The 24,442-nt window shown below is 34.6% G+C and overlaps 1 protein-coding gene across 1 annotated transcript in view; it reads right to left on the bottom strand.

Annotated features, from left to right (window-relative positions):
- Nucleotides 1-825: 825 nt before the first annotated feature.
- Nucleotides 826-24,442, bottom strand: part of BRIP1 (BRCA1 interacting protein C-terminal helicase 1) — a 63,810-nt gene continuing 40,193 nt past the window's right edge. The window contains exons 15-20 of the mRNA XM_009278227.2: nt 21,724-21,883; nt 20,925-21,046; nt 7,131-7,243; nt 4,492-4,574; nt 2,487-2,786; nt 826-1,700 (exon numbers count right to left, since the gene is read on the bottom strand). Coding sequence (XP_009276502.1) covers nt 826-1,700; nt 2,487-2,786; nt 4,492-4,574; nt 7,131-7,243; nt 20,925-21,046; nt 21,724-21,883 — 1,653 coding nt within the window. The remainder of the gene's footprint in view (nt 1,701-2,486; nt 2,787-4,491; nt 4,575-7,130; nt 7,244-20,924; nt 21,047-21,723; nt 21,884-24,442) is intronic.

The raw sequence follows: 24,442 nt of genomic DNA, 5'->3' as shown, positions 1-24,442 counted from the left end.
ATAGTATGTTTTATTACAGCAAAATCCTGGCTGTTTTGATTGCAAAAAATGAAAAAAATTTTTAAAAGACTAAAAAAAAAAAAAAAAAAAGACCGAGTTTGATATGAATACAAACAGAATTTGACCAAAAGAAATTAGATCCTCTCACAAAAGAAAATTTTAAAGAAACCTCAACTTTTATATAAAACGAATAAAGACCTCTGAAGAAGCCTCTCATCATCATCAAGTATCAAAATGTTCAAATAATACTATACTATTACTACTACTACACAGCTTCTGATAGACATTTTGACAACAGAAATTTGAGGGAAAAAAGTACTGAAGAATACACCTATTTCAGTATCTAGGCTCAATCTATCATATTACTTGACCTGCAAAGATGCTGTTCTTCATATATGCTGTTCCTACATATTTAATTAAAAAAAAAAAAAAAGCCCTAACAAATGCAGAAAACCGTAATTTGATTATATGGGTTTTTTGCTTTCTGAGAAAACCCCAATTGTTTGATTGTATTTAATGGCAGACTAATTAAATCTGTAATAGACAAACCTCCTCAGCCTATAATTACAAGTCAAATGCTTGTTGGGCTTCTATTTAGAATTTCCACACATGATGTCCTTTCGCCACACAGTTAGGATGAAGAATCTTAATTATATCTACAGAAAATTGCATGTTGCATAACTTTCACAGTGAAAAACAAAAAAGTATAATGAAAAATCGAGTCTGATAGTAGCATATATTAAACAAGAACTTGAAAGCCATCACTGCTCTATAGCGAGGCTATGTTGTAAAGGCTGCTCACTACGTTTCCTATAGAAGCTGTTACTATGTGCTAGTATTTTTCAATAGAAAGGATGACACACCTTTATTTCGTGATCTGGAAAGATTGATTTTCCGTTTTGTGGTGTCCATCTCTTGAGATGCTATCTGCTCTGCTTCTATTTCACTAGTCATTTCTACATTATTAACTGCATTATTCTTACTCCCCTCATTTTGCATTATTCCATGTAAACTTGTGTTTCTGCCATCATCATCAATCATTTTTTTAGTCACACTTAATGTTTCTGAGGTGTTGATTGCACAAAGGTCATCAGTGACTGTGGAGTTTCCACATTCAATCCGATTCTCATTTGTGTTACCGGTTGGAACCAGCGGTCTGATTTTCTGTTCCTCTGATTCTACATCATCATAGAGTTCTGGTGTGAAGTAGATACTGTCATCCTCATCTTCAGTTTCTGCAGATACATTTAACATTGAAAGTTCAGATTTCCCTCCTGCTGAAGGAAACTCACTGCAGGGCTCAACTTGAAGCTGCAGCTTATCAGGATGCTCTTCAGCAACTGGAGCCTCAGTATTTTTAACTGAAAAATTAGTTGTTTCCAAACATGATTCTGGTACACTTGGTTTATGTTCTGAAATTAATGATGACTGACATTGATTTACTCTATCAATAAGTTCACTAGCCCTATTCATATTCTTTTGTTTGCTACTAGCTGTGGACATGCAGTTCTTGGCTACAGGCAAAGGTGTTGAAGTCAGTGGTTTAAAGCAGCAATGTTCTTTCATAATATCAGCATTAGTCCAACCACTCTTTTTTTCTCTCTCTATTTCAGTTGCTGGTGTTTTGGGTGTGGAGTCCATATGTTTTCTTCTTTGTGTTACATGGTGAGAATGACTCTCTACATCAACTTTCTGGCCACCTGTGAAAAATCACAAAACATTAATTAATTGTATATGCCTTCCCCCTGCTGATTTACAGCATGTTTAGCCCATCAAAATTACCACTGTTTTATTAGGTTTACGGTTATTTTATAATACTCATTAAGATCCAATACAAACAAAAGCCCAGATGTTACAACTATCTTTGCACATGAATTGTCTTAATTAAATCAATAGATTAACTGGCATATGCAAAATTAAAGTAAAGTATGACTGGATTTTAAATTTGTAATTTTTTATTATTGTGCTCTTATGTTATTTACATCTTTCTTGCCTGAAATGAAGCCATAAGCTTTCCTAAAATTTAGGAATGGATAGATATTTACTTGTAAAGCTGGTACCGGAAGAGATTATATGAAGGGTGTCTCACAGCAATGTCTAAAAAACAGATGTAGCTTGAACCAAGGCACTTATCTTGCAATAATGCTACTCTTTATGTGTTTCAAATATACTTTAAGTTATCTTCATAGTTTTCAATTCATAAATTTCAAAGAAATTTAAGTGAAAACATTTTTGACTGTACTATAAACTTATCAAACATTATCAATTGTTTTAAGACAATCAGATGGAATGACAATTAATTTCAGTCTGTTGACCACAACTCATACACATTTGTGAATAGTTATCATTTTGCACCAGAGCACTTCTGTAATTTTAAAAACCATTTGTTTCTTCCAAAAAAGATGCAACTTCACATTTAGAATTGTTAATGAAGTTTTTTCCACAGGAAACAAACATACTTTGTTTCATTGTTGCCATGATGTTACTCGGCTGATTTGATGCTGTAGGATTAACTGAGCTGATTGTTGTAGTAAAATTAATTTCTGAAACCAAATTTTGCTCCTCACTTTTAGCAGGAACATCTGGTGACAGATGAATAGTTGCCTCCCGTTGAGAGGCTTGTGATAGGTCTTTTGAATTTGAAGGTACATGGAGAAATTCACTGCTGCACTCTGATGAACAATCAATGCTTTTCTGGTTTCTTATAGCAAATGCATGCAAGGATTCAAGTGCACTATGAAAATTTTCATGGTGCTGGATTTGTTGACGAATCCATGGAGATAATCCTAAGAAAAAGAAGAAAAAAAAAAAAGAGTTACTACAAAACTACATAATCTATACCAGGTATTTCATATCAGTAAATAGTACCCTAATATTGCAAATACTTCTACATATGTATAGACAGTCCCATAAAGATTTCAAGAAGTTGCTCATGAAAGTAAGATAACGCACATCTTCCTTTCCAGGGCTGGAAACTTGATTTAATCAATGGTAGTATTTTGATGAGCAATACTAAAAATATCATTCTTTTTTATTAAAAGTCCTTTACCTTTTTTACTAATACTTTTTTTAAGGTCAAACTGCTGCGTTGCAAAAACATCATTATACTTCTTTTATGACTGGGTGTTCATTTTGCATGTTATCATGAATTATTAAAAAGCAACTTACATAGAGTACAGCTATTCATTATCATACTGACAGGGTCTGACAAAAATTAGAATATAGTGAAGCTTTTACAACTTTATTTCAGATTAAGTAACAGTAACTCAAATATTCAGAAGGAATCACAACTGCCCAATGGCTAAAATATAATACAATATGCTCTTATACAGCAAACATTTTTGAAATTCTCAAATACCGGACGTCTTGAGCATAATAGCTGTTTAGATGATGTTGGAACGCACAAGGGCGAAGTGAAAACTAACTTTCTTGATTTTTAAAAAGTGTTTTTAAACCCATTTAATTATTCTTTTAATATCAGTTAAAAAAGAACAACAGAGAACTTGGTGGTTCTGTGAAGTTTTACTTTTTAGAAAGAGTACTAATCTTATCAAGTCTCTAACATATAGATTATTTGTATTACTATATGAATTACTTCTGTTTACTTAGATAGTTTAAATGTACTTTTAGTACAAACAGACATGTCAGAAAAGTGGTTTGACTTGTATTACAGCAGCTGAGCTCCACCTGCTGACTAGACTGCAACATTATCTGTTTACATCATCTTTTTGCCCATCTTCTAAACAGGGCAAGAACAAGGATACATAATGCATTCCTAAGCAATTTTTTTTTTTTTGGTTGTTGTTTTTTTTTTTAATTTATTAAGGTAGGGTGCATGACCTGTTTTATTTTATCTGTATTTATTTCTAGCCAGTATAGTACTACAAACAGAAAATACTTTTTGCGTATTGAGCATTTGGCGGTTCCAAATGGCACAACCTTTACTTGTTCTTACCTAAAAAGCCAGAATGTTAATTCAGACTGCTAACCCTAATCATTAAAGCTCCCTATAGGCAGAAAGTATACATCCACTAGAGACTTATCCAAAGTCCAAATAAAAATCCAGTAACTATTTTTAATATATACATATATACACATATGTACACATGCACACGTATGTATACACACATTATATATATTTAATATGCAAAGATTAAGAACCCTTAAGTTTTTACAGGTCCCATTTTAAGAAAGAATTCTCAAATTCTGCACACTGAAATTTCTATCTCTTATCTGCACATCCAAAAGGGGAAAGAAATTAAATTGACTGAACATCAGTATCAACATGTCTCAGTGTATTTCATGAACTAGCAATACACCAGGGTACAGTTTTAGCGTTTTCAGTTTCAACTGCACAATTTGAGTTCAATGGATATATTTCATTACGACTTTTCCTACTCACTGGTATTTGTATCACCATATTTCTGTAATCTTGATTTTTCACTACTTGTTAATATTAGGAACTTTCCCAGAAAGATTTTTACAGCTTACCAGTTATGTACTTATTAGGGTTATTCCGGAAGCGGTCATCAACTAAAATAAGAGCACCCCAGTCATTCCTATGTCTTATACACCTGTAAGTGAGCAACAAAAAAGAGTGTATATATAATTAGAGTACATACAGTTAAAACTGTGGGGATCAGACTACAGGGATTGCAATGAGTCAGCTAGAATATGCAAAAATATACAGGAAGTGCTTTCCTACTGTCTTGCACCAAAAACGTTATGAATGTCATGGAAGCTTAATTTTCCTTCAGTTCTTGAATTACGAAAACAGGTAAATTAAAAAAAAAAACCCACACAAATATTCAGCAGCTAATCAAACCACGTAATTTGTTTTCCACTCTTAACTGGGCAGCATAAACACTGAAAGGAGAACATGTCAAAGTGTAAAAGAAAAGAAAATGGACTGATGCAACTGCAAGCAGTTTTTTAAATAACTATGCACTTTTTTGTTTCTAAACCGCATGTTATTCCTAACTCTCTTTAGTAACGAAATGAATAATGCTACAGATCAAAGCTGTGAGTGATACTGTTGAGTTCATAATTCAGTTGTTAGAGGCCTACAGAAATAATCCAATAGTCACTTTACATGCGTTGATATTATTTTTAACATTATTTGGATTTCTATACTGCCTGCCAGAAAAAAATTATTAAAGAACAGCGATAACATAAATGAAAAATGGAAAAGAATCAAATGAATAATGCTACAGATCAAAGCTGTGAGTGATACTGTTGAGTTCATAATTCAGTTGTTAGAGGCCTACAGAAATAATCCAATAGTCACTTTACATGCGTTGATATTATTTTTAACATTATTTGGATTTCTATACTGCCTGCCAGAAAAAAATTATTAAAGAACAGCGATAACATAAATGAAATATGGCAAAGAATCTGTCAGTAATAGTTTAGGATTATTATCCCCATTGTATAAGAGAAGGACAACTTTCGAAGATGATGTTTACAAATGTACATAAAACCACAAGTATATCAGTGTCAGGGCTTAAAATGGGAGCGACAAGGCTGGCTCTCCAAAGAAATGTTATTTATTTACATTTGAAGTCTCTCCATCATAAGAAAAGCTACCAAAACGTCTTTAAGAAACAGATTTCTTCCAACTTCTCATTTTTTCATTGCTTTAATAAACCTTCTTTTAACTCATAGTTTAAATGAATTATGCCCACTGGAGACATATCCCACACTTTTAGAAAAAGTACCACTGCAAGGAATTCATAGCATGATTGTCACCTGGCCATACACACCATCTGTTATATTCCCAAAGGCTGCTATTTCATTTCATGGACTTGGGTTACTTCATATAATGTAACAGCACTAAATTAAGAGAAAAGTGCCAGGTTGAAGACTACCATGCTTCTGCCTACTTCTATCCCTGCAGGCATCTTTGCAGTAAGAAGCCTGCCTATCTACTATATAACTTAGTATCAACTTAGCAGACTGTTCTGGTTTTATAAAAATAATCATCATACGCTGTCATCCTTCACCAAATCTCAGTTTAGTAAGAGCTTAGTCTAATGGTATTATACACAATTTATACATTTATGTCAGAATGGAAGTCTATTTTCTCCATTTAAGTTTAGACTAGCATAATTTCATTCAAATGATAAATGATACAATAAGCAATTTTCACTAAAATGAGATTTAAGTTAAAATTTATTTCACAGTGACAAAACTTCAAATTCATTTCTTACTATTAGCATTCCACAACTTTCTTAGATTTTTCTTAACTAATTTTAACTAATGCTTTTACTCTCCAAAGAGGAATCTAAGAAATCAGACCTGTAACAACAAGAATTTACAGTGAGATTTTACTAATGTAGACTATTTTCTCTCAATTTTCTTTCTAAATCTTCATTTATGTCATCACATTTGTATTAGGTCTAATTCAAATAACAAGTCTTCCAGCTGATGTTTCTCCTATAAACTATAAATCTGTGTCTGTACCTCTATATATCTGTGACAGACGTTTATGATAGATATGGATGACAGATAGCTATATCTACCTATGTACATGATAAATTTTGTTGGAGAAGGATGAATTAATTCTATCCTGTCAATAAAATTTTGGGGGATTTTTTTCATTTGAGAGAGTAAGCTATACCACTTCTTCTAAACCTGCAAAGAGATCAGTGAGCATAATTGAATTGACCTTTTGCAAAGGTCTGAGAAAAAAACCCATTATTTCTCCCTTTCAAAAATACTTGTAGGCTAATCATCAAACAACTGTTCTGAGCCCACCAAGAGTGTGAACAATTAGTATGTTTGAAAAGACCTAAGAATTTTCATTTGGTTTATAAGCTCAAGAACTATTTGTCTCTGCAAACGCTTTCCTTTCTGTATATCTGGACTACAAGCAATAAAACCTGCAACCAAACTAAAGTGGATTCTGAATGTAAAACAAAAACTCTGAATTATAACAACGCTCAAATGCACAACAGACTAAAAACCAGACAGTTGCCAGCACAGAACAGCTGAAGACCTGATTTCCGCAATATGAGTATTTTGGCCTGATTTATCCCTTTTGTGTCAACAGTGAGGAATTAATCCTTAACGATGTTGCAAAAAAAGTTCTACAGATACATATATTTTTAATTATGTTCAGTTTATCTCACCTTCCCAGAGCTTGGTTCAGAGCCCTATAAGCTTGAATTTCATACCACTGACTCCCTGGTAAAAGGCCTCTTGTATTTTTGTACTGGTCATTGTACTTCCTCTTTAATTCAACCTAAGAAAGAAATCATAAAATACTGTTTTTAATAACGACGTTGAAAAGGAAATATTATAAAAGGGGAAATCAAGCAAACACTGATTAAATAAGTGAATATGTAAAGTGTGCTTCAGTGTTTCAACTTTGTAATATGTAAAGTGTGCTTCAGTGTTTCAACTGTGTTTTGTATACTAACCAACTATGTTTTTTACCCTTCTAAAGTTATTCTTAACGTGTGATCTATTCCAATAATTTATATGTAATAACACAACCACACACTTATCCAAATCGCTGTGCTAGCAAGAGAAGGATAAGCTGTTCACACAGGCAAAAAAAACCCAGATACAAGTAAATGGACTAACTAGACCACAGTTTTCTTTGCTCATCTGGAAGTAAATGGTACAATGGAGATCTTCATCCTTTCCTTTATCACAAACGCTGACTCCTAATCTACTGCTGGGACCAGACCATACTTTTCTCAAGTGAGGGTTAAGCGAATATAACCCCTTCTTCTACAGAAGCTAAGAAAGTACTTCAGAGAGAGAGTGGCCTCGCCAAAGTAGCAGAAGTCAGCAACACCAACTCTAACTCCTAGCTTGGCACCACCTTCTGCGGTTTGGAAACAAACGTTTCACTGGCTAAATGTGAAGCAAAGGTGGCAGCTAAGGTTTGCAGGCCCATGGGCTAGCATAAGGCAGAAAAGAGCAAGCTCCTCTTTTTTTAAAAATGCTCTCGCCTAGCTGCTTCAAAAGCAGATCTGATATCAACTGCAAAAGAAATCCCCTGCCTCCCCTTTCTAATCATGTGGATAACTACACATACAATGCCCGATCTGAATTTGAACGAGAATTTGTATTTGGACATTATACACAGTTCCAACATATATCAAAATAATTTATTATTATTGGGGGGGGATGGACTGAATTTTATTTTTATTAAATAAACAAACATAAAACTACACCAAAAACGGTCTTTCCATTGCTCTTTTGTACAGTATTAACCTTTCTAAACTGACAAGTGAAAGGACAATGCTTCAGGAGAGAAAACAGCAACTTCTAACCTCTTATGACAGGTAACTTTCAAGTTGCATTTGAATAAGGAATTTTATTTTATGTACTTATGCCCTTTAAATTGCCTGTAAAATTTACAAATTCAATCTTTACAGCCAGAAAGTAAATTCAGTTTGATTTCACAGATTTAATATTTGTTCCAGTCACTCAGCATTTATTGACTGGCATGTGAGGTTTCCTTTGTAATTTTCAAAACAGAAGATGATTTCTTCTGAACATTTTATGAACATTAAAACTGTTCCTTAAAAAGGAACTTAAGCATATCTCTGCATTTCTCCAAATGGAAATACTACCTGGAGAAACAAAAGGCTACTCCTCACCATTTGAAATGAGGCATGATGTTGTAAAATTTCACTGAAGTCTTTAAAACATAACCAATGACAATATACTCCTGTACATACTTTGCATTTGTCTTCTAGTCCTGGTAAGTTTTCTAACAATTTCCTCTTCTGAAGAATTTCTGTTATCAGTAAGATTTTGGCCAATTGTAACAAATGTAGCTTTACCACAGTTTCTTACTTCGTGAGCAGACTGTTCAAAACAGTATTAGAGTAACTAGTCATACGTCTTACAATGATAAAAATTACGATGTTTTTAATTATGTGCATAAACCCACTGAAGTAACAGGAGAACGCAAACCAGTCAGATCATCTACATTGTATTGCATTACCCTGTGAATAAAATACATTACTTTTACATTCTTCTAATACAAGTTAGCATTATGCAAATGTATGCTGCTTGTACTGCACATCAATGACATTTCATTTCTCAAATTATATAAAAATCCATATTCTCTTGGTCTAAATGTGTAATGTATCTTTAAAACCTCTTTTCTATCTTAATTAAAAAAGGGTTAACAGAAAATAAACATTCTGTTTTCTCACTTAAATAATCATGTCTCAGCATGAGATGACAACTTACATTGCTCAGAGTTCAGTTTTCATTATAAGTCTACTAAAGGTAAAAGGCCAGGGCATGTCATTTTAATGCAATCGGAATCTATTTCATTGTATAACTCTTACATTATCAAGCATCAAATCAACGCCCAATTCAAAATGACATGTTACATATGTGAAAAAGCCAGTCTCTCCTGCTAGCAAATATCCTAAATGTGCAGTAAACCACAGGCTAGAAGGGATTAGTTAAAATGTCAAAAGACAGCCTTTTACTTTTACCTGTTCATCCTTAAAAATATACTCTTAGCTATCAGGCATGCTTTACAGACAAATAGCTTCAGCAAGCAGCGGCAGAAGGCCCGTGGCAAGCTCTGCCATCTTGTAGCTGTCAGACAGATTAGTCTTTGATCTATCTGGGAGGTCATGGTCACATTCACATTAACTGAAGTCTAACAACATTATACCTGCTAACCGCTCGTTCTTTTAATGCTTAATTAGTTCGACATCTTTCACTATGGAATATTAACTGAGAAATGGCAACAAAAAAATAAATGCCATGAACAAATTTTTTTTTAATGACTTGGAAAAATATTTTGAGGCAGTTTCTGCTACAATTCAAAAGGATTTTCAAGCATATTTTTCAATCAAACTTAGCAATACAAGTTCTTCGACGACAACAACAACAACATTAAACAACATTCATTATATTAGATTTTAAGTGTTTGATAAACCACAAAAAAAAAGCTACCTGTGGTAACATTGCTTCACATGAAGAAACTCAGACTTATTCAGGATTCAAGTGATATATAAGTACATAAAGTGGATTTATACTGCAATGACCATGGACTATATCAGTTAGCTTATGGCACGAAGCTCAGAAGACTAGCTCAAAAACTAGAGCTGTTTTTAAACCCCAAAATAACATGCAAATTCAGATACAGAAGCCTGCAGCATGCCTTTTTAGCAACATGCCAGGCTGAACCAGATTTATTCAAAATTAACGAAAACATGGCTATATTTAACAGCAAGGTATACAAATATCAATCTATTATGAACTATTTGTTTCTACAGAAAAATCAATGGTTAGACAATAAAATTAAAGCACTGTTTTCTCCTTTAATTGAGTTCTGTAAATATAAAGCTTCTCCTTGTTTTGCAGTCATAATTACAACTGAGATAAGGAAACATGAAACACAATTTCAGCTCATTTTACCTATCTTCAGCTAAAGGTCTGCACAGCATCCTACATGCTAATTTACCTGTTAAGAAGTTTTAAGGAGAAAGCATTTAACCTACAAAGAATAAAAACTACTGTGCTACACAATTAATTACTTTTTTAAAATTTTACTTCAGTAAAAACAAGCAGATCCAACAGACACTCATCCAGACTCATTTTATCTCAGCCAAAGAACAGGACCTTAGACCTCAAGAGCTAACAGCAAAGCGTAGCAGGACTGGAGAATGTGCATTTGGGGCAGTTACCATTCATAGTCAGAATACTGTAAACCTGTACTGGTACAATATACCTGTAAAATACTGTATCAGTGCCAGTATCACAATATGAAGGTTGAATGGGCTAAGCCACAGTACATAATTTTTTATTTTGTGCGATTTAAATCAGCAAAATAAACTGTGTTTGATTTTACTTCATCTGGCAAAGTTTCAAGATTTTTTTTAGATGCATTACTTTACTTAACCAAATGTAGTGCTGTACTTTGCTTTCTAAAGACAAACAAAAAAATCCTAAGATGTTACTAATAGTTAACAAGCCAGGCCTGTTCTTTGATAAGACATCACTTCACAAACATCTTCAACTGTCTCCTATTTTCTCTGGTAGATTAAAAATGACCTCCGGTTTGTAACCTGTGGGATTACAAACCAGATTACCCAGAAGTCTACAGACAAGACAGAAATTCATGAATACAATAGCACTATTGTGAGCAGTTAAACAGAGCACTCATCTAAACCTGCATTTCTCTTTACATCAGCACTTAGCAGTGTTGTGACAGCCCAGGTTAAAGAAAGAGAGAACTGCTGAAAGGAAAAAGGCAAATAAACTTGGAACTGTGACAATACATGCACACGTGTAGGTTGGTACATATACACACACACACACGTGTAAACTCATGCCCTTCACTCCCCAACGCTCTCCTCCATGGAAATAAAAACCAGAAAACGGATATAAATGTTTTCTGGCATTCCACTGACTTGTTTCTCTGGTTTTATGAGAGGAAAAATAGTAATGAAAACAAAAACCATTTTGCTCATATAATCCAAAAAACTTTAAAGGACACGTTCATGTTTAACATTTACTAATTCCCCACCTCCTAAAAACAAACAAGCAAAAAATACCAGGTGGTCATTCCCTGCTTCCATCCCAAAAAAAGACATAAAAATGTTTTTTAAGCAATTCTACCGTCCTAAAAATCTCATGTGTCCAGTTAGAGTCTCTCTTCCACCTGAAATAGCAATAATTAGAATTCTTCGAGAAAATACTTGCCATCTACTTTCCTCCTGACGAATGCCAAGCAATCATAAAAGTTTGTAAGTGCGGGAAAGTAAAACACATGAAAACCCATTTCTTTTCTTTTACATCTGAAAATCCTTAAATAGAAGTAGCATTAAATAGTGCAGCATTTAACTTCCCCCCCCCCTCACTTCAAAAGCAGTAACAACGTCTGTGAGATTTAAGACTAAATAATGCACGTGTAAGGACCTGGGTGAGTCATAGAATATGCTTCAAACATCCTCACTCCTCGGTAGACCTATTAAAAGCTGTATCTAAACACAATGTCTCACTTTATTAGCCCACAGGAAAAAGATATTATGGCAGGACGTTATCTTTAAATGCTCAAAGCATTCCAAGTGCAGTGTTAATACATATAAAACAGTATGAAATAAGCAGATGCTTATTACCTATAATTTATTGAGCTAGATTCTGTATATGACAATAATTTATTAAGGCCATTCTAACCATCTCATATACCTAAAGATGGTCACCAGACAAACATGACACACTCTTCTGCTTTCACACAGAAATACTGCATTTCTTTAAACAACAACAACGTAACCCCAAAACTGTGAGTCGAGCGATACCATATATGCTGTGAATAAGACATTATCAGCTAGAGACATGATTAATACTTTGTACTGCTCAATTATCTTCAAGATGCTCTGTTACACAGCTCCATCCTACCAGAGTCTCTTTAGCAGATGAATCACTGCGAGGCTGAACTCTGCACCCACCGCCCTCCAGCGGCTGCCCCTTACAGAGGCTATCAACTCAAATCAATAGTTCGTGCATCAAAGCCACATAAGCTTAAAAATAGTTCAGGTGACCTTTTCTGCCTGGAAATTTCTATGCGCGCTTAAAAATTTGCCTTCCTTGGATAATACTGAATAAAATAAGGAAATAACATCTCTGCAGATCTAGATCCCAGACTAGCTATATCTTGCAGACTGTTGCACGCAAACAGCGCACCTGAAAAGATACTGGGCATCCATGGGATGTAAATGTTTGTTGCCTGAATGAAGATATAAGCAAAACTAGGAAAAGTTACTGAAGCTGGAAAAAAACCCACAAAGGTGGCAAGAAAGAAACTATATATGGAAAAACACTGCTGGCTTGTTTCCCTATGGCCCAAAAACTTAAAATACGACTTCAAAAAGTGAAGCCAAACAACCCAGCAGCAAACTACTGTCTATCAGAGTCTGCTAACTGGCCAATACTATCCTCTGGGACAGAAAAACAGTACTATCACTTTATGCAAAGCCGTATTTCTCTTATTTTTAATTCACAAGGTATTTTATGACTAAATGCTTCCCCAGTATTCTCACTCTTAATCCCAGTGTTAGAGAGATGGGAAGCTTATGTAATGTAACCACTGAACACTTCTAGTATTGTCAACTACACCATGTGGCATCTCAGAGATCTGGAAGTTTTACGGTTTGACAAATCTTGTAGCACATTCACCCCAGGCCCATCTACTCATCTCAGTCTTGTAAGCTTTGAGGGACTGCGAACAAGTGACTTGATTAAAATCTAATGCAACCAAAACTCTCCTCTGAAGAGAAAATTCGATCCATTTCCAGTGAAGCAGAAGTGAAAAAAATCAAACAGCTTCCCTTGAGGTACAACGCTGCTGCATACGCTCAGTGCCACTGCATCTAAGGTGAAGTGGTAAGTGTCAGTCATCCTTACAAATCCCCAAGGTGATAGCTTCACTTTTAAAGCTTTCAACATACTTTGACAGTAAAGTAAAAACTTAAAGGTCAACACGACTTGCTAAGGACAAGATAAACACAAGAAAATCACTTTGGAATTTTTTATGGATCAGAAAAGTAAACTATTAAATGTAAAGGAAAAGTTTTGATTTGCTGTATTATTTATCCAAAGGCTTAACTTCCGGATATATTCAGGGATGATTTCTGTGATCTGCACCAACATATTGACATTAGGCTTGGACCAGTAGAAGAGAAATGCCATCCACTAGTCTTACATGTTAAGTTGAACTTAAATGTTACCTTTCTTAGCTACAGTAATGCTGTATTCCACAGGATTCTACAGCTACTCCCACAAATTAAACCTCTGCCATTGATTTTTTTTTCTTAATTAACACAATTTCTATTGGATGCAAGAAGAGCGTGGATGGCTTTGGCTTTTCACAACCTTTCTTATTTCTGGAAAAGTGGGAAGTGAAAGGCTTTTGAGATATATTACTGCTTCAAACTGATGTAACAAATTACCACACCACCAATATTTAACGCATTGCTTGTTTTTTTTGTAACACAGGTAGCTATACCTCCTGACGTTCTCCTTTGGGGAGAAGGGAAAAAAAAAAGCAATGGAGATCTGCAATATCCATCCAGTCATCTTGTTACGATGTGATTCTGCACTCTGCATTACCCCTTAGTAAGCAGCATCACAGCAGATTGCAATAATTTACAGTGTACTGCTGCAAGACAAGTACAATGCTGGCTAAATAATCTGAAAGCATGCTCTTTTACAAAATTTAGAAGTATATTGTCTAGATAATTGTTATTTTAACATCTAGAAGCTTGCTGCATATAACATTGTACATTTCAATGATGTAAGTGTATGTCTTATTTATATCCTTGACTGTTTCAAAAACCTACTTTGCAATTAAAATACAAAATAAAATTGAAGTGGGGTGTGGAAGACAGACAAATGCGTGTGGGTATGTGTATATATGCAAACATATACACACATTGCACTTCTACCCTATTCAGTATTTCCCTCTCAGAGAACATTCAATAAATAATATACCATGATGTTTGGCTTTCCTGTGGAAGGTCCATAAATGTTCTTCTGCTCCCCACTTTATATTTTTAATTTTTTCCCAGTAATGGAATAAAGAAGAAAGTAAAAGTGGCTCAGGTTTAGACAGCCGTTAACATAGACAAACAAAAATACCTGATCACTTTTTACAAATATTTAAATCATACTAATGACAGGTCAGCTGAAAATGATAGCACATACTGTGTCTCAAGGCTTTCACAAAGACTGTCAGATTTGACTGTGAAGTTGTGGCAAAGTTGCTCTGCCTGCTTAAAACAATCACACCAGTAACAGAACAGTCAAGCCCTATATCTGTAAAAAAATTCTTAACTTCACAGGGAATTTTTAAATTCTACTAAAGATAAACACAATAATGATTTTCCCATAAAATGTAATTTTCTGTACCAGTTTTCCTGTATTTTAAAACAATAATTTATTTTGGATAAGTGGAAATATTCTTCAAGTGATCCAAAGCTACGATGGAATTCATACAGTGCATGGTGTGTTTCTCAGCTCAAGTTAAGCATCTAAAATAACAATAATTTTCTTAGAAATTTTTCTAATTATTTCAGCAACCATTTATCTAGCACAAGATTCTTTCTCCTTTCAATGAAGAAAAAGCATATAGGCTTAAAAATTGCCACAAGGACTAGAAATTAACTTAAATATTCAGGAAAATGCCATTATTCTGAAATGATACAAATATCTCAATTTGTTGAGCTCTCAAGAAAGGATAAAGAAACTTCAGCCCGATAGCTGCAAATTCTTTGTATCATTAAGTTAGATATATAACCCAGAAAATTGTAATTTAAATGATGTGTTCCATCATGTTTCCCAAATTATGTTGCTGGAAACAATAAAGAAAGTATTTGCCATCGTAGTTCATATTCACCCTATAGCAGCTATGGGAAATACTTCTCATTAATGGCAAAGTCAGCTACAGTTCTCGAGTAATGTCACTGCACAGAAATCCTAGCCTTATCAAATTTATTTTCCTTGCACATCTATTGATGTAAAAGGGTTTGACTGCATTTTCCTCTATATTTTGGTAAAGTTCTCTTAGCTGTTACATGATTAAGTACACTCTACTGTACTACGATCAAAAGCATCTGGAAAGGTGAAAGTGAAGAAATGCTCTCTGGGAAAGTTAGCTTAATGCTTGCACTTCAGAGTCGCCCATTTTCAACATTTCATAGCGAGTTTCTTTATTTTCAGGTCTCCAAGGTAAGAACAGTAAATTATGACTTGAACTAAACAAGTCACACTTGGCTCCAAAATCAGATTTTCCTACCTCCAGTTTCAGGTCCCAGAGGTGGGCAGAGGAAATCCTGGTCACAGCCAAAGAAGTCGTTTTTGGCTCTGAAATATATTTTCCTGCTTTACTAGAGCCAAACCCTACCATTGAGAGTACCATAGCTTTAAGCAATACTTCTACGTTTCTTTTATATATTTTGCTTTAGCAACCTGATTCTTCAGCAATATGAAACCATTTTCAATAACACAGAATTAGGGGTTTGGCCTCTCTTTCTGAAATCAGTATTGTTTATTATAAGTACACTTCTGAGCCTTAATAATTTCTTTCTCCCTAACACCGACAAAGTGTTTTAGACTCTTCCCTTTGTGAAAACAAGTGAACGTAAGATACTATGTGCCTAAAATTTTTAAGTGAAACTAAATGATACTCTTTAAAGGTTCTACAGAAAATAACGTAACTTATAAAAGCATACAGTTACTTAAGGAGACCAAATGCTTGCCATTTAATACCAGAAGTTGTGGCATATATTTAGCACAAACATATGGAGAAAATAAAATTGGATATTATACATCACACTTGACAATGAGTTTCTTGCCCAAGTAAAGACTGATGTCTGGATCCAAAATGCTACAATTCAAAATATATAACAGAAGTTAATGAATAGTATGTTAGCATCAGATAACATGTATATGGGATTACACATCTTTTTCTGTCACATTATTTATGTTCTCTAATATTACAGTTCACTGGTATTAGCATCAAGTTACAAATCATAAAACATATTTAGAAAGCAGGTTGATCACAGACAAGTAATATTAGTGGAGATGAGCCAACATCAAACTGCCAACATAAAATACTGGTCTCCAAAGGTACGATTCTACAAACCCTTATGATTGTGCACAGTCCTAGAAGTATTAAAGGGATTACTCACACTACTTACTCACAGTAAAAGCTATGTGCAGGAGTAAGGGGTTACAGAATTGAGTCTTAAGAGGACTTTTGTTAACCCAAAAAGCAGACATGCAAGTGTATTTTCATGTAGAAGCGGAGCACTTTTTAGTGATTTAAACCAATCCCAGAAGTATATCATTCATGGATATGCCAAGGGAATTGTTACTCACTTGCATTTCCTATTTTTAAAGGGATGTCATTATTAATCATCTTACCAGTTTCTTAGTTCGGTATGTCTACTAAGCATCTATTGCTATGTAAAAGTCAACAGATGTACCTGTGTTCACAGTTTTATGTCTATATAGGTCTAACTTGACTTGTGTCACTGTGTTTTGAATTTTCTTCTGTCTGCTCAGAACCCAAGTTCCTCCCAAAACTTCAAAGCTGGAAGTTTTAAAATTTCCAGGTTTTAATCAGTTTTCTGGTTAGCCTACAAAATGTAAAGAAACACCAACCGACTAGATCATAAAAGCAAATGTCTTAACTATCCTATAGACTTTAACTGTTTCATTTGGGAACTTCAAGTATCCTAAAATCCTACAAAAAAAAAAAGATAAACTGTGCAGTGTCCTCTGATGTTTAAAAATCTGGATTCTTCTAACCCCAGGAGAAAAAAGAATTCCAACAGAAAAAAACTGTTAATAAGGAGAAACATTTAAAATAAAATCAGCCACCCTAAAAGAAAGTCATTCGGTTGTACTTGGAAGGGAATTCATATCTTCTTAGTATGATGAGCACTACTGATACGCTTTGAAAATGATCCTGAATAGGAAAAGGTATTTGAATAAAATACTGTAATCATATTCTTCCTGATAGTTGTATCATAAATTATTTCTACTGTTTAATGCAAGGAGTATTTGAACACCAGCTTTCACTTTAAAACCCAACTCTATTCCCACCTCAGTTCCAAAGGATTTAGATCTGATCATAAAAGTATGGTTAGAAGATGAAGTTGCATCACAGGCAGGATGGCACAAGTATCATTTAACTCCCTGGCAATTGGGCTTGTGACTTTTGGATTCTAACTGCTAATGAAAAAGTAATATAGCCAGCCAAACTCCAACTGGTTAGGACAACAGGTTAAGGCTTAACTATAGACAATCAATTGTCTAATTAATAAAGAATCTCTTTTCTTTTCAGGTAATACTCTACTACATGAGAGCATGGTTTATAGCATCCCTTCCAAACCCTACAAGTTTCATGCACCTTTTTTGCCTTATTGACATATTAATACTCCTTCAGTTCTATGAAGTTATACTCACTGAAGATAACTCCAAAGCATTTAGAAGAATTATAATAGTGTACAGGAATAAAACTTTGTTTTCCTTTCTAATGTTCAGGTAAGGTCTGTTGGTCTAGGGAGACTAACGTAACAAACAACAGTTTGCATTTGCTAATACACACAGACTATTAAAAATAGGATATCACAGTGTGTTTACATAAAGTTAACAAATTTTTTAAAAATGTAGCTTAATTTTCTGTCCCCTTTTGTATTACACTTGTTTCATTCCATTCTGGGAAGCAATACTATCGGATCAGCTCTCCCACAAATATACAAAAAGAATAGTTTCAGGTGAAAACTGGTGTCATGTCATGTGCCCCCTCCCTTTTTTTCTTTATTTTTAATCTTTATTCTTAATTTTACAGGCCAATCTTCGCTATCAATAGCCAGTTTTCCTCAAAAATATAATTCCAATTCTTTTCCTGAGCTGACATGCCACTGAAAAAGATGCTTAATCTTCCAAATTTCTTTTGTATCTATGCACACATTTCTACAAAGCCACTAATTAATCTTCTTCAGTGAACAGCGTGACTGTCCTTCACACTATCCTTTTTCACCCAGTTGACAATCCGAGCTCCACTGGTAAAAGAAACATGCATTAATCCAGAACTTTTTGGGGTATCTGATAAACCTATAGCCCTGGACAAAACAAAACTTGTTCAATTTAAAGGGAAGTACTGCTAGCTGGATATCACTTTGAATCCAAGTTCTGGAGCAAAAGACATGTTTACAATAAAAACAATTTCCCCTAGCATTATTCTAGGAGCATTGCCATGCACCAGACAGCTCCTCAAATCTGATGCTAAGAGACTGGTGCATGCTCTTCTCTCATCTAGAATTGATCACTCCAGTGCTTTGTGCATTACCATATCTAAATATACACACTCAAACCTTTAGCTGCTTGCAGTTTGGCAGCTAGTGTTTCTATCCCTACTTAAAAATTTAGAGGTTTTCTTCAGTCTAATTAAAAAAAATAGTTCAGCACAACACTGTTTTTTTTTTTTAATTTAGTTATCAGTAATGTGATGAACTGTCTGTGATTCTATTATATTACATATCTGGCTGAAATCAAAGTAAAATCAAATGCACTATTTTAATCTTAAGGAACACAATCCATTGTGAACATAATTTACCCTTGACACATTCTCTTCAATTTAATTTTGTGTCATCTAGGACACAAAAATATTGACTTTCTGGAAATCATTTGGAGTAAATTGGAAGAGTTCCAGCCATACTACAGACCAAGTATTTCCAAAATATCATTTCAGTGTATGCTTCTAAAACAAAGCATTTCTAACTCTACAAAGACCGCTAAATATTCTTTCAATGTAAATGTTTTTATACTAAAGTACAGTGTATTACATTTTAGTAAGACGAAAAAAATGTTATGGCTGAATAAACGCTTCAAGAGAGTTATGCAAACATGAAAGAACATTGCACCAGGCAGCCACCACTAATATAACCTTACTAGTCCATATAGGATGTGGATTTTTTTCCACCAAGGCTGTAATTAGGCACACACTGTAGACAACAAAGAAGTCTGGTTGTTCACTTAAGCTCAGAACACATCTCAAACCAAAGCTGAGTCAGTTTGGGCTTTCAAGTGCAAACCTATGATTTTCTTGTTTGATTTGGCATTACTAATAACCAGAATCCAGCTGTTCCTGGTATTTTTTAATTCTGTGATACTTCACTTTGTTTCTTAGCTTCACAAAGTAGTCCTAAAAAGCTCTAAAAGGTACACATAAGATAAAGCAGTGACGGTGGCTATTATCACTGGGAAGAAGTGTGCCAGCAACTGGGCAACTACCTAAGTGGCATGCACAGACCACTAAAAAATAAGTGATCTTACAAACTATTCAATAATAAATGTTCTTTTTCAGTAAGTAGAAAGTCAGTCTAGAAAAACATTTTTCCATATTCATTGGCTTTCTTTTCCTTTATGAATGCCTGGCTTCAACTGTGAAGTGCCTATCCTAACGGAACACCATCTATCCATAAGACAAGTCCTGTTGAAGTCAAAAGGAAGTACTGATATGGGTAATTACACAGCAGTGCAAGCAACGGGATGCTACCTTGGCCACTTGCTGAAAAATACAAATAGTCTCAAATTTCTTTAATTGGAGGCACTTCAGAATACTATCTTTAGAAGACACTTAGAAGTTTTTGCCTAAAGTTAGATGAAGCTTAAATTATCAAAAAAGTAACGTCTTCAGTATCCAGGAAGAGGTTATGTTATGTCATAATTTCATACCTCAAAATTTCGAGCTAATAAAGCAGCATTAGCTTGAAAAAAGTTTACAATTCCACTCTCAGTTTAAGTGGGAAGCGTCATACGCATAGTTACACTAAAGGCAGCAATAGGGATTAGAAAGGTGACATACTACAGTCAATGATATAGTGTGTGAAATACATTCCTTCTTTATAATACTATTTTACACTATAACTATCTTTATCTTTCCACCTATTTTCTGAAATAACCTTTTGATCAATCTGAATGCCTTATTTAAAATAGTATTTTCCTAGCGTTTATCCTAGACCTTCACAACTAAATGCCCCACCACAGTAAGTCAGGAAGTAACTTCCTTTCTGTACAAATGATGTAAGTTTTGATATATGAAAACAGGCAAGTGAAGATGGAAACGTACTGCTGCTTGGCAGAGTATGAAGTTAATGAGCATTTTAACAATGCAATAGCCTTCACTAGCAATGTCAGACAAAAATTTACAATACATCTAGCATGATATATTTATTTAGAATGACAAAAATGAGCCCGCAAGACATGCTACGCTGTTCCTCCTCTTACCTGTGTAGAAGGTAACTCAAAGAATTCAGATGGGATTGAGGGGAGTCCAAGGGTAAATATTTAGAAAAAATATTTGTGCATATTTGGTGTTTCAAACATGACATAAAAATAAAGTACAACTCTTTCAATTGATATCCTACCTGAAGGTCTTTCACATTTGGGAATGGAATACCTATGGTTATAACTGCACGGGCATTCTCATCACAGAAATCCAAGCCTTCACTAACTTTTCCTCTGCATACAGCTATAAGGAGTGCTCCATCTTGAACAAGCCAGAGAGGAATATACAAATCATTCCCAGTGATAAACTGAGTATCAGAAGAAAGCTTCACCAACATCTTTTAAAAAGGTAAACATAATATAGCATAACGCACTGTGTATCAGTCTGGAAAAGGTGAGTGGATATAAAACTACTTTGGTAGAGGGATGAGATTAACTCCACTTTGATCAATAATATTGTGATTTTGAATATCAACTAACAAAATAATTTTGCACCATATAATAAAGTGGTACTTAATTATGCAAGAACCATATGTACCTACTACAAAATTTTAAACCTTAAATTTTGCACTCTAAAAATCATGCTTTTTATTTTTTGACATACTATCATTCTTTGTTCTCTATTTTAATATTTAAGTATTTTGAGAAGAAGTCCAATAGTGGCTGTAATATAAGATGGTAAATCACAGTTATGCAACGTACTATAAGTTTGATTCTTTGAGAAGCCACTCTGCGCCCTGCTGGACATGTAATTGCACATCCTTACACAGCCCACTGTCATTTGAATATCACTCATTTATCACAATAACTTATTAAGCTGAGGTTAATGTAACTGTTTATCTACACCTTATTCTAATTGTTATGGACTTTAGGAATCCCTTTTTTTTTTTTAAGCTTGAAGAGTCTGTATCAACTATTTTGTATGTCTGAAGAACGTACCTTTTTCTCCTTTACATTTTATTGCATCATAGTATATTTTCAGCAGTTCATCAAAGTCACTCTTTGCCCCTCCTTGTGGCTCTGCAACGACTGTCTTAACCAGCTCCAGGTTTCTCCATAAGCCAGTGTGCATCCAGCGATCTTTTAATTTGTCCAACAGCTGAAAACAAACAGAAAAATCCGGAAGAGCTCTAATGAAAGGTCAATCACTTGAACTGTTCAAATAAAGCACACAAAGACACTTATTTTAGTGAAATTATATTATTCAGGTTTTGTATTTATCAGTACAAGTTTCCCTACCATACACTGTTCCACAGCTATGCAACACTTCGTAAACATGATGGCCACTAATTTTGCTAATTAGAAACAGTGCAGATTTTTGAGTTATCAAAGCAAAACTCTCTAAATCTATGAGAGTGGTCATTACAGAGCATCCTCTGGTATTCCTCAAAGCAAGAGGAATGTCATTAAAAGAAGAATGGAAATTACCTGTTTTTCTGATTACCAAGTGAGAGATCCATAAGTAAGACTGGAAGCAAATTCTAAATTAATTGAAACAAGCCTTTCTATCTTAAATCTCCACAATATTTCAATATTTTGAAATTTAAATAGATAAGTTTGGGGAGAAGGTATTGATGTAGGATTTATCAACAGCCTCCTCTGCTTCTTGAAGGGCCTGTCAGCTTTGTTATGTCTACCAGATCCTGAACTGTGCACATTTTACTTCAAATCAGCACACGTTCAAATCTTGCAAGCAAATAAGCTTGTTCCACATTTAGTGCAAATGTAATGAAAATATGTATTATATTACAAAAAGCAAAGTCTAAAATTACCACAGAAACTGAAGTCAGATGGGTGGGGGTCATTTTGCAGTTAGCAGTCATCGCATGCCCTTTTCTCATCAATTTCTAGACTGAATTTTATCAAGACAGGGAGCAAAAAAAGTCACTCCTTCACCTGACATATTTGTCTGATGGTGCACAGCACTGCCCTCAAGACAAGAGCAAGGCAACCAATACATTTTAGAATGAACCAAGTAGATCTGATTCAATGGACAAAAGTAAATACTTTATTTCACTCCTTTTACTGTTCAGTGATCATTAGTATGTCACTAACTATTGTGCAGTAGCATTACTGAGCTTCACATGTACAGAGATTTTAAATTTACAGAATCTGTAATCAGGGTTATGCTCTTAATTTGCCTATACTTCCCTCAGCTGCACTCACTGAAGACTCTCTCAGTATTTTGCTTCAGGCTATATAAACTGCTCCATCTGGAATCTGCACTTGCCCGAGTTCATTGCTCAAAAAGCCACAGCACCCCTTAACTCCAACCCACTTGCCTTTCTGATGCACTCCAGCCAAGATCTCAGGATCTGGAATGGTTAGATTGTTACAAAATTAATCTGTCCCATGTCCAAATATACAGTTTAAGTGTTACTGTGAAGCAGAACTGATGGTAACTAATTGTTGTCAAATTTGAGTTTACACGGAAAACACTTGCAAATTTGTAGGAAGCTGTTTACAAGAACCCTTGCGTATTCCATGTTCTCAACATTAAAGATCTGAACTTATTCTCTGACATTAAGTATTTGGATTGGTTCCTTTTGAGGTACATGTGGTTCAGAGGGGACAAATACTATGTTATTCTTGAATTTTCACTAGCTTTGTTCAAGCCTCTATTCAGGGAATTACACTTGCTTACTACTGATGTGACACCATTCTCAAGCAAGCACAGAAAGTCTAAGTGATGAACAGTAGGAACAGTTTCCTACACATACAGATGTTACTGTAGAATAAATCATCTCTTCTAAATGTGTCTGTCCTACTGTTTGTCCCCTTCTCTACCAGCTCTGTCATTTCCTGGCAGCATCCTGTCTGTAATCTCTTTTTATATAAAAGGTCATAATACTATGACTGAGCAATGACTGTCCATCTTGCCATCCACAGCCTGCCACTATGCCTTCAGTTCTTGGATATGATACGGAGATAATTCTGGTAAAGAAAAGAATCAAACAAATTATGTCTCTAAGTACCTCCATTTGGGATCTGTTAGAGCTGCCAGTGACTATAATATTATTAGCTTTCCAGATTTCATTCTTCCTTCTGTGAAACTAATGTGTGCCTGGGCATTCACTTAGCAATCTATGCTAAATTCACTTCTAGCACTGCCTGCTGTTTAGCATGCATGACAAAGGGAGGCCGGTAAGATAATATAGACAGGATATATTTGGGTACAACTGAATTTGACATCTACATATATAAAACTATCCATGCTTTGACTTCTAAGGGTCACTTGCCCCTGACTTTCTCCTCCTCCCATCATCTCAGCCACTGAAATCAACTGGTATTTTTCACAAACACACCCTTATGAAGTGTTCTTAGCAGCAAAATTGTTTCTTAATTTAAGAGAACCAAAGTCTGTTGATAGTCTCAGAAAGGGCAAGATTCCTTACAAAAATTACTTAATCCCTCAATTCCACTGTATTTCTCTCATATTTGAAAGAAGTATAACTTATATTCATAGTTGGAAAGATGGCAGTAGAAAACCTTCCTCCAAATTCTTAAGAAAACATCTTTTCTCTTTTGTGGGTTACCCAGCCCCTCCAGGTAAGTAGCTATTAGACCATAATAGGTTCAGGTTTCTTGTTTAATTGACAGCAACCATCACAATAGAAAATCTACAATTTTTGATGGAAATGTGTGAATTATTCATGAA

The sequence above is a fragment of the Aptenodytes forsteri genome, unplaced genomic scaffold, assembly GCF_000699145.1.
Source record: "Aptenodytes forsteri isolate BGI_AS27 unplaced genomic scaffold, ASM69914v1 Scaffold66, whole genome shotgun sequence".
In the NCBI taxonomy this organism is placed as follows: Eukaryota; Metazoa; Chordata; class Aves; order Sphenisciformes; family Spheniscidae; genus Aptenodytes; species Aptenodytes forsteri.
Note: the sequence above shows the minus strand (reverse complement) of the source record. Positions and strands in the feature narration are given on the sequence as shown.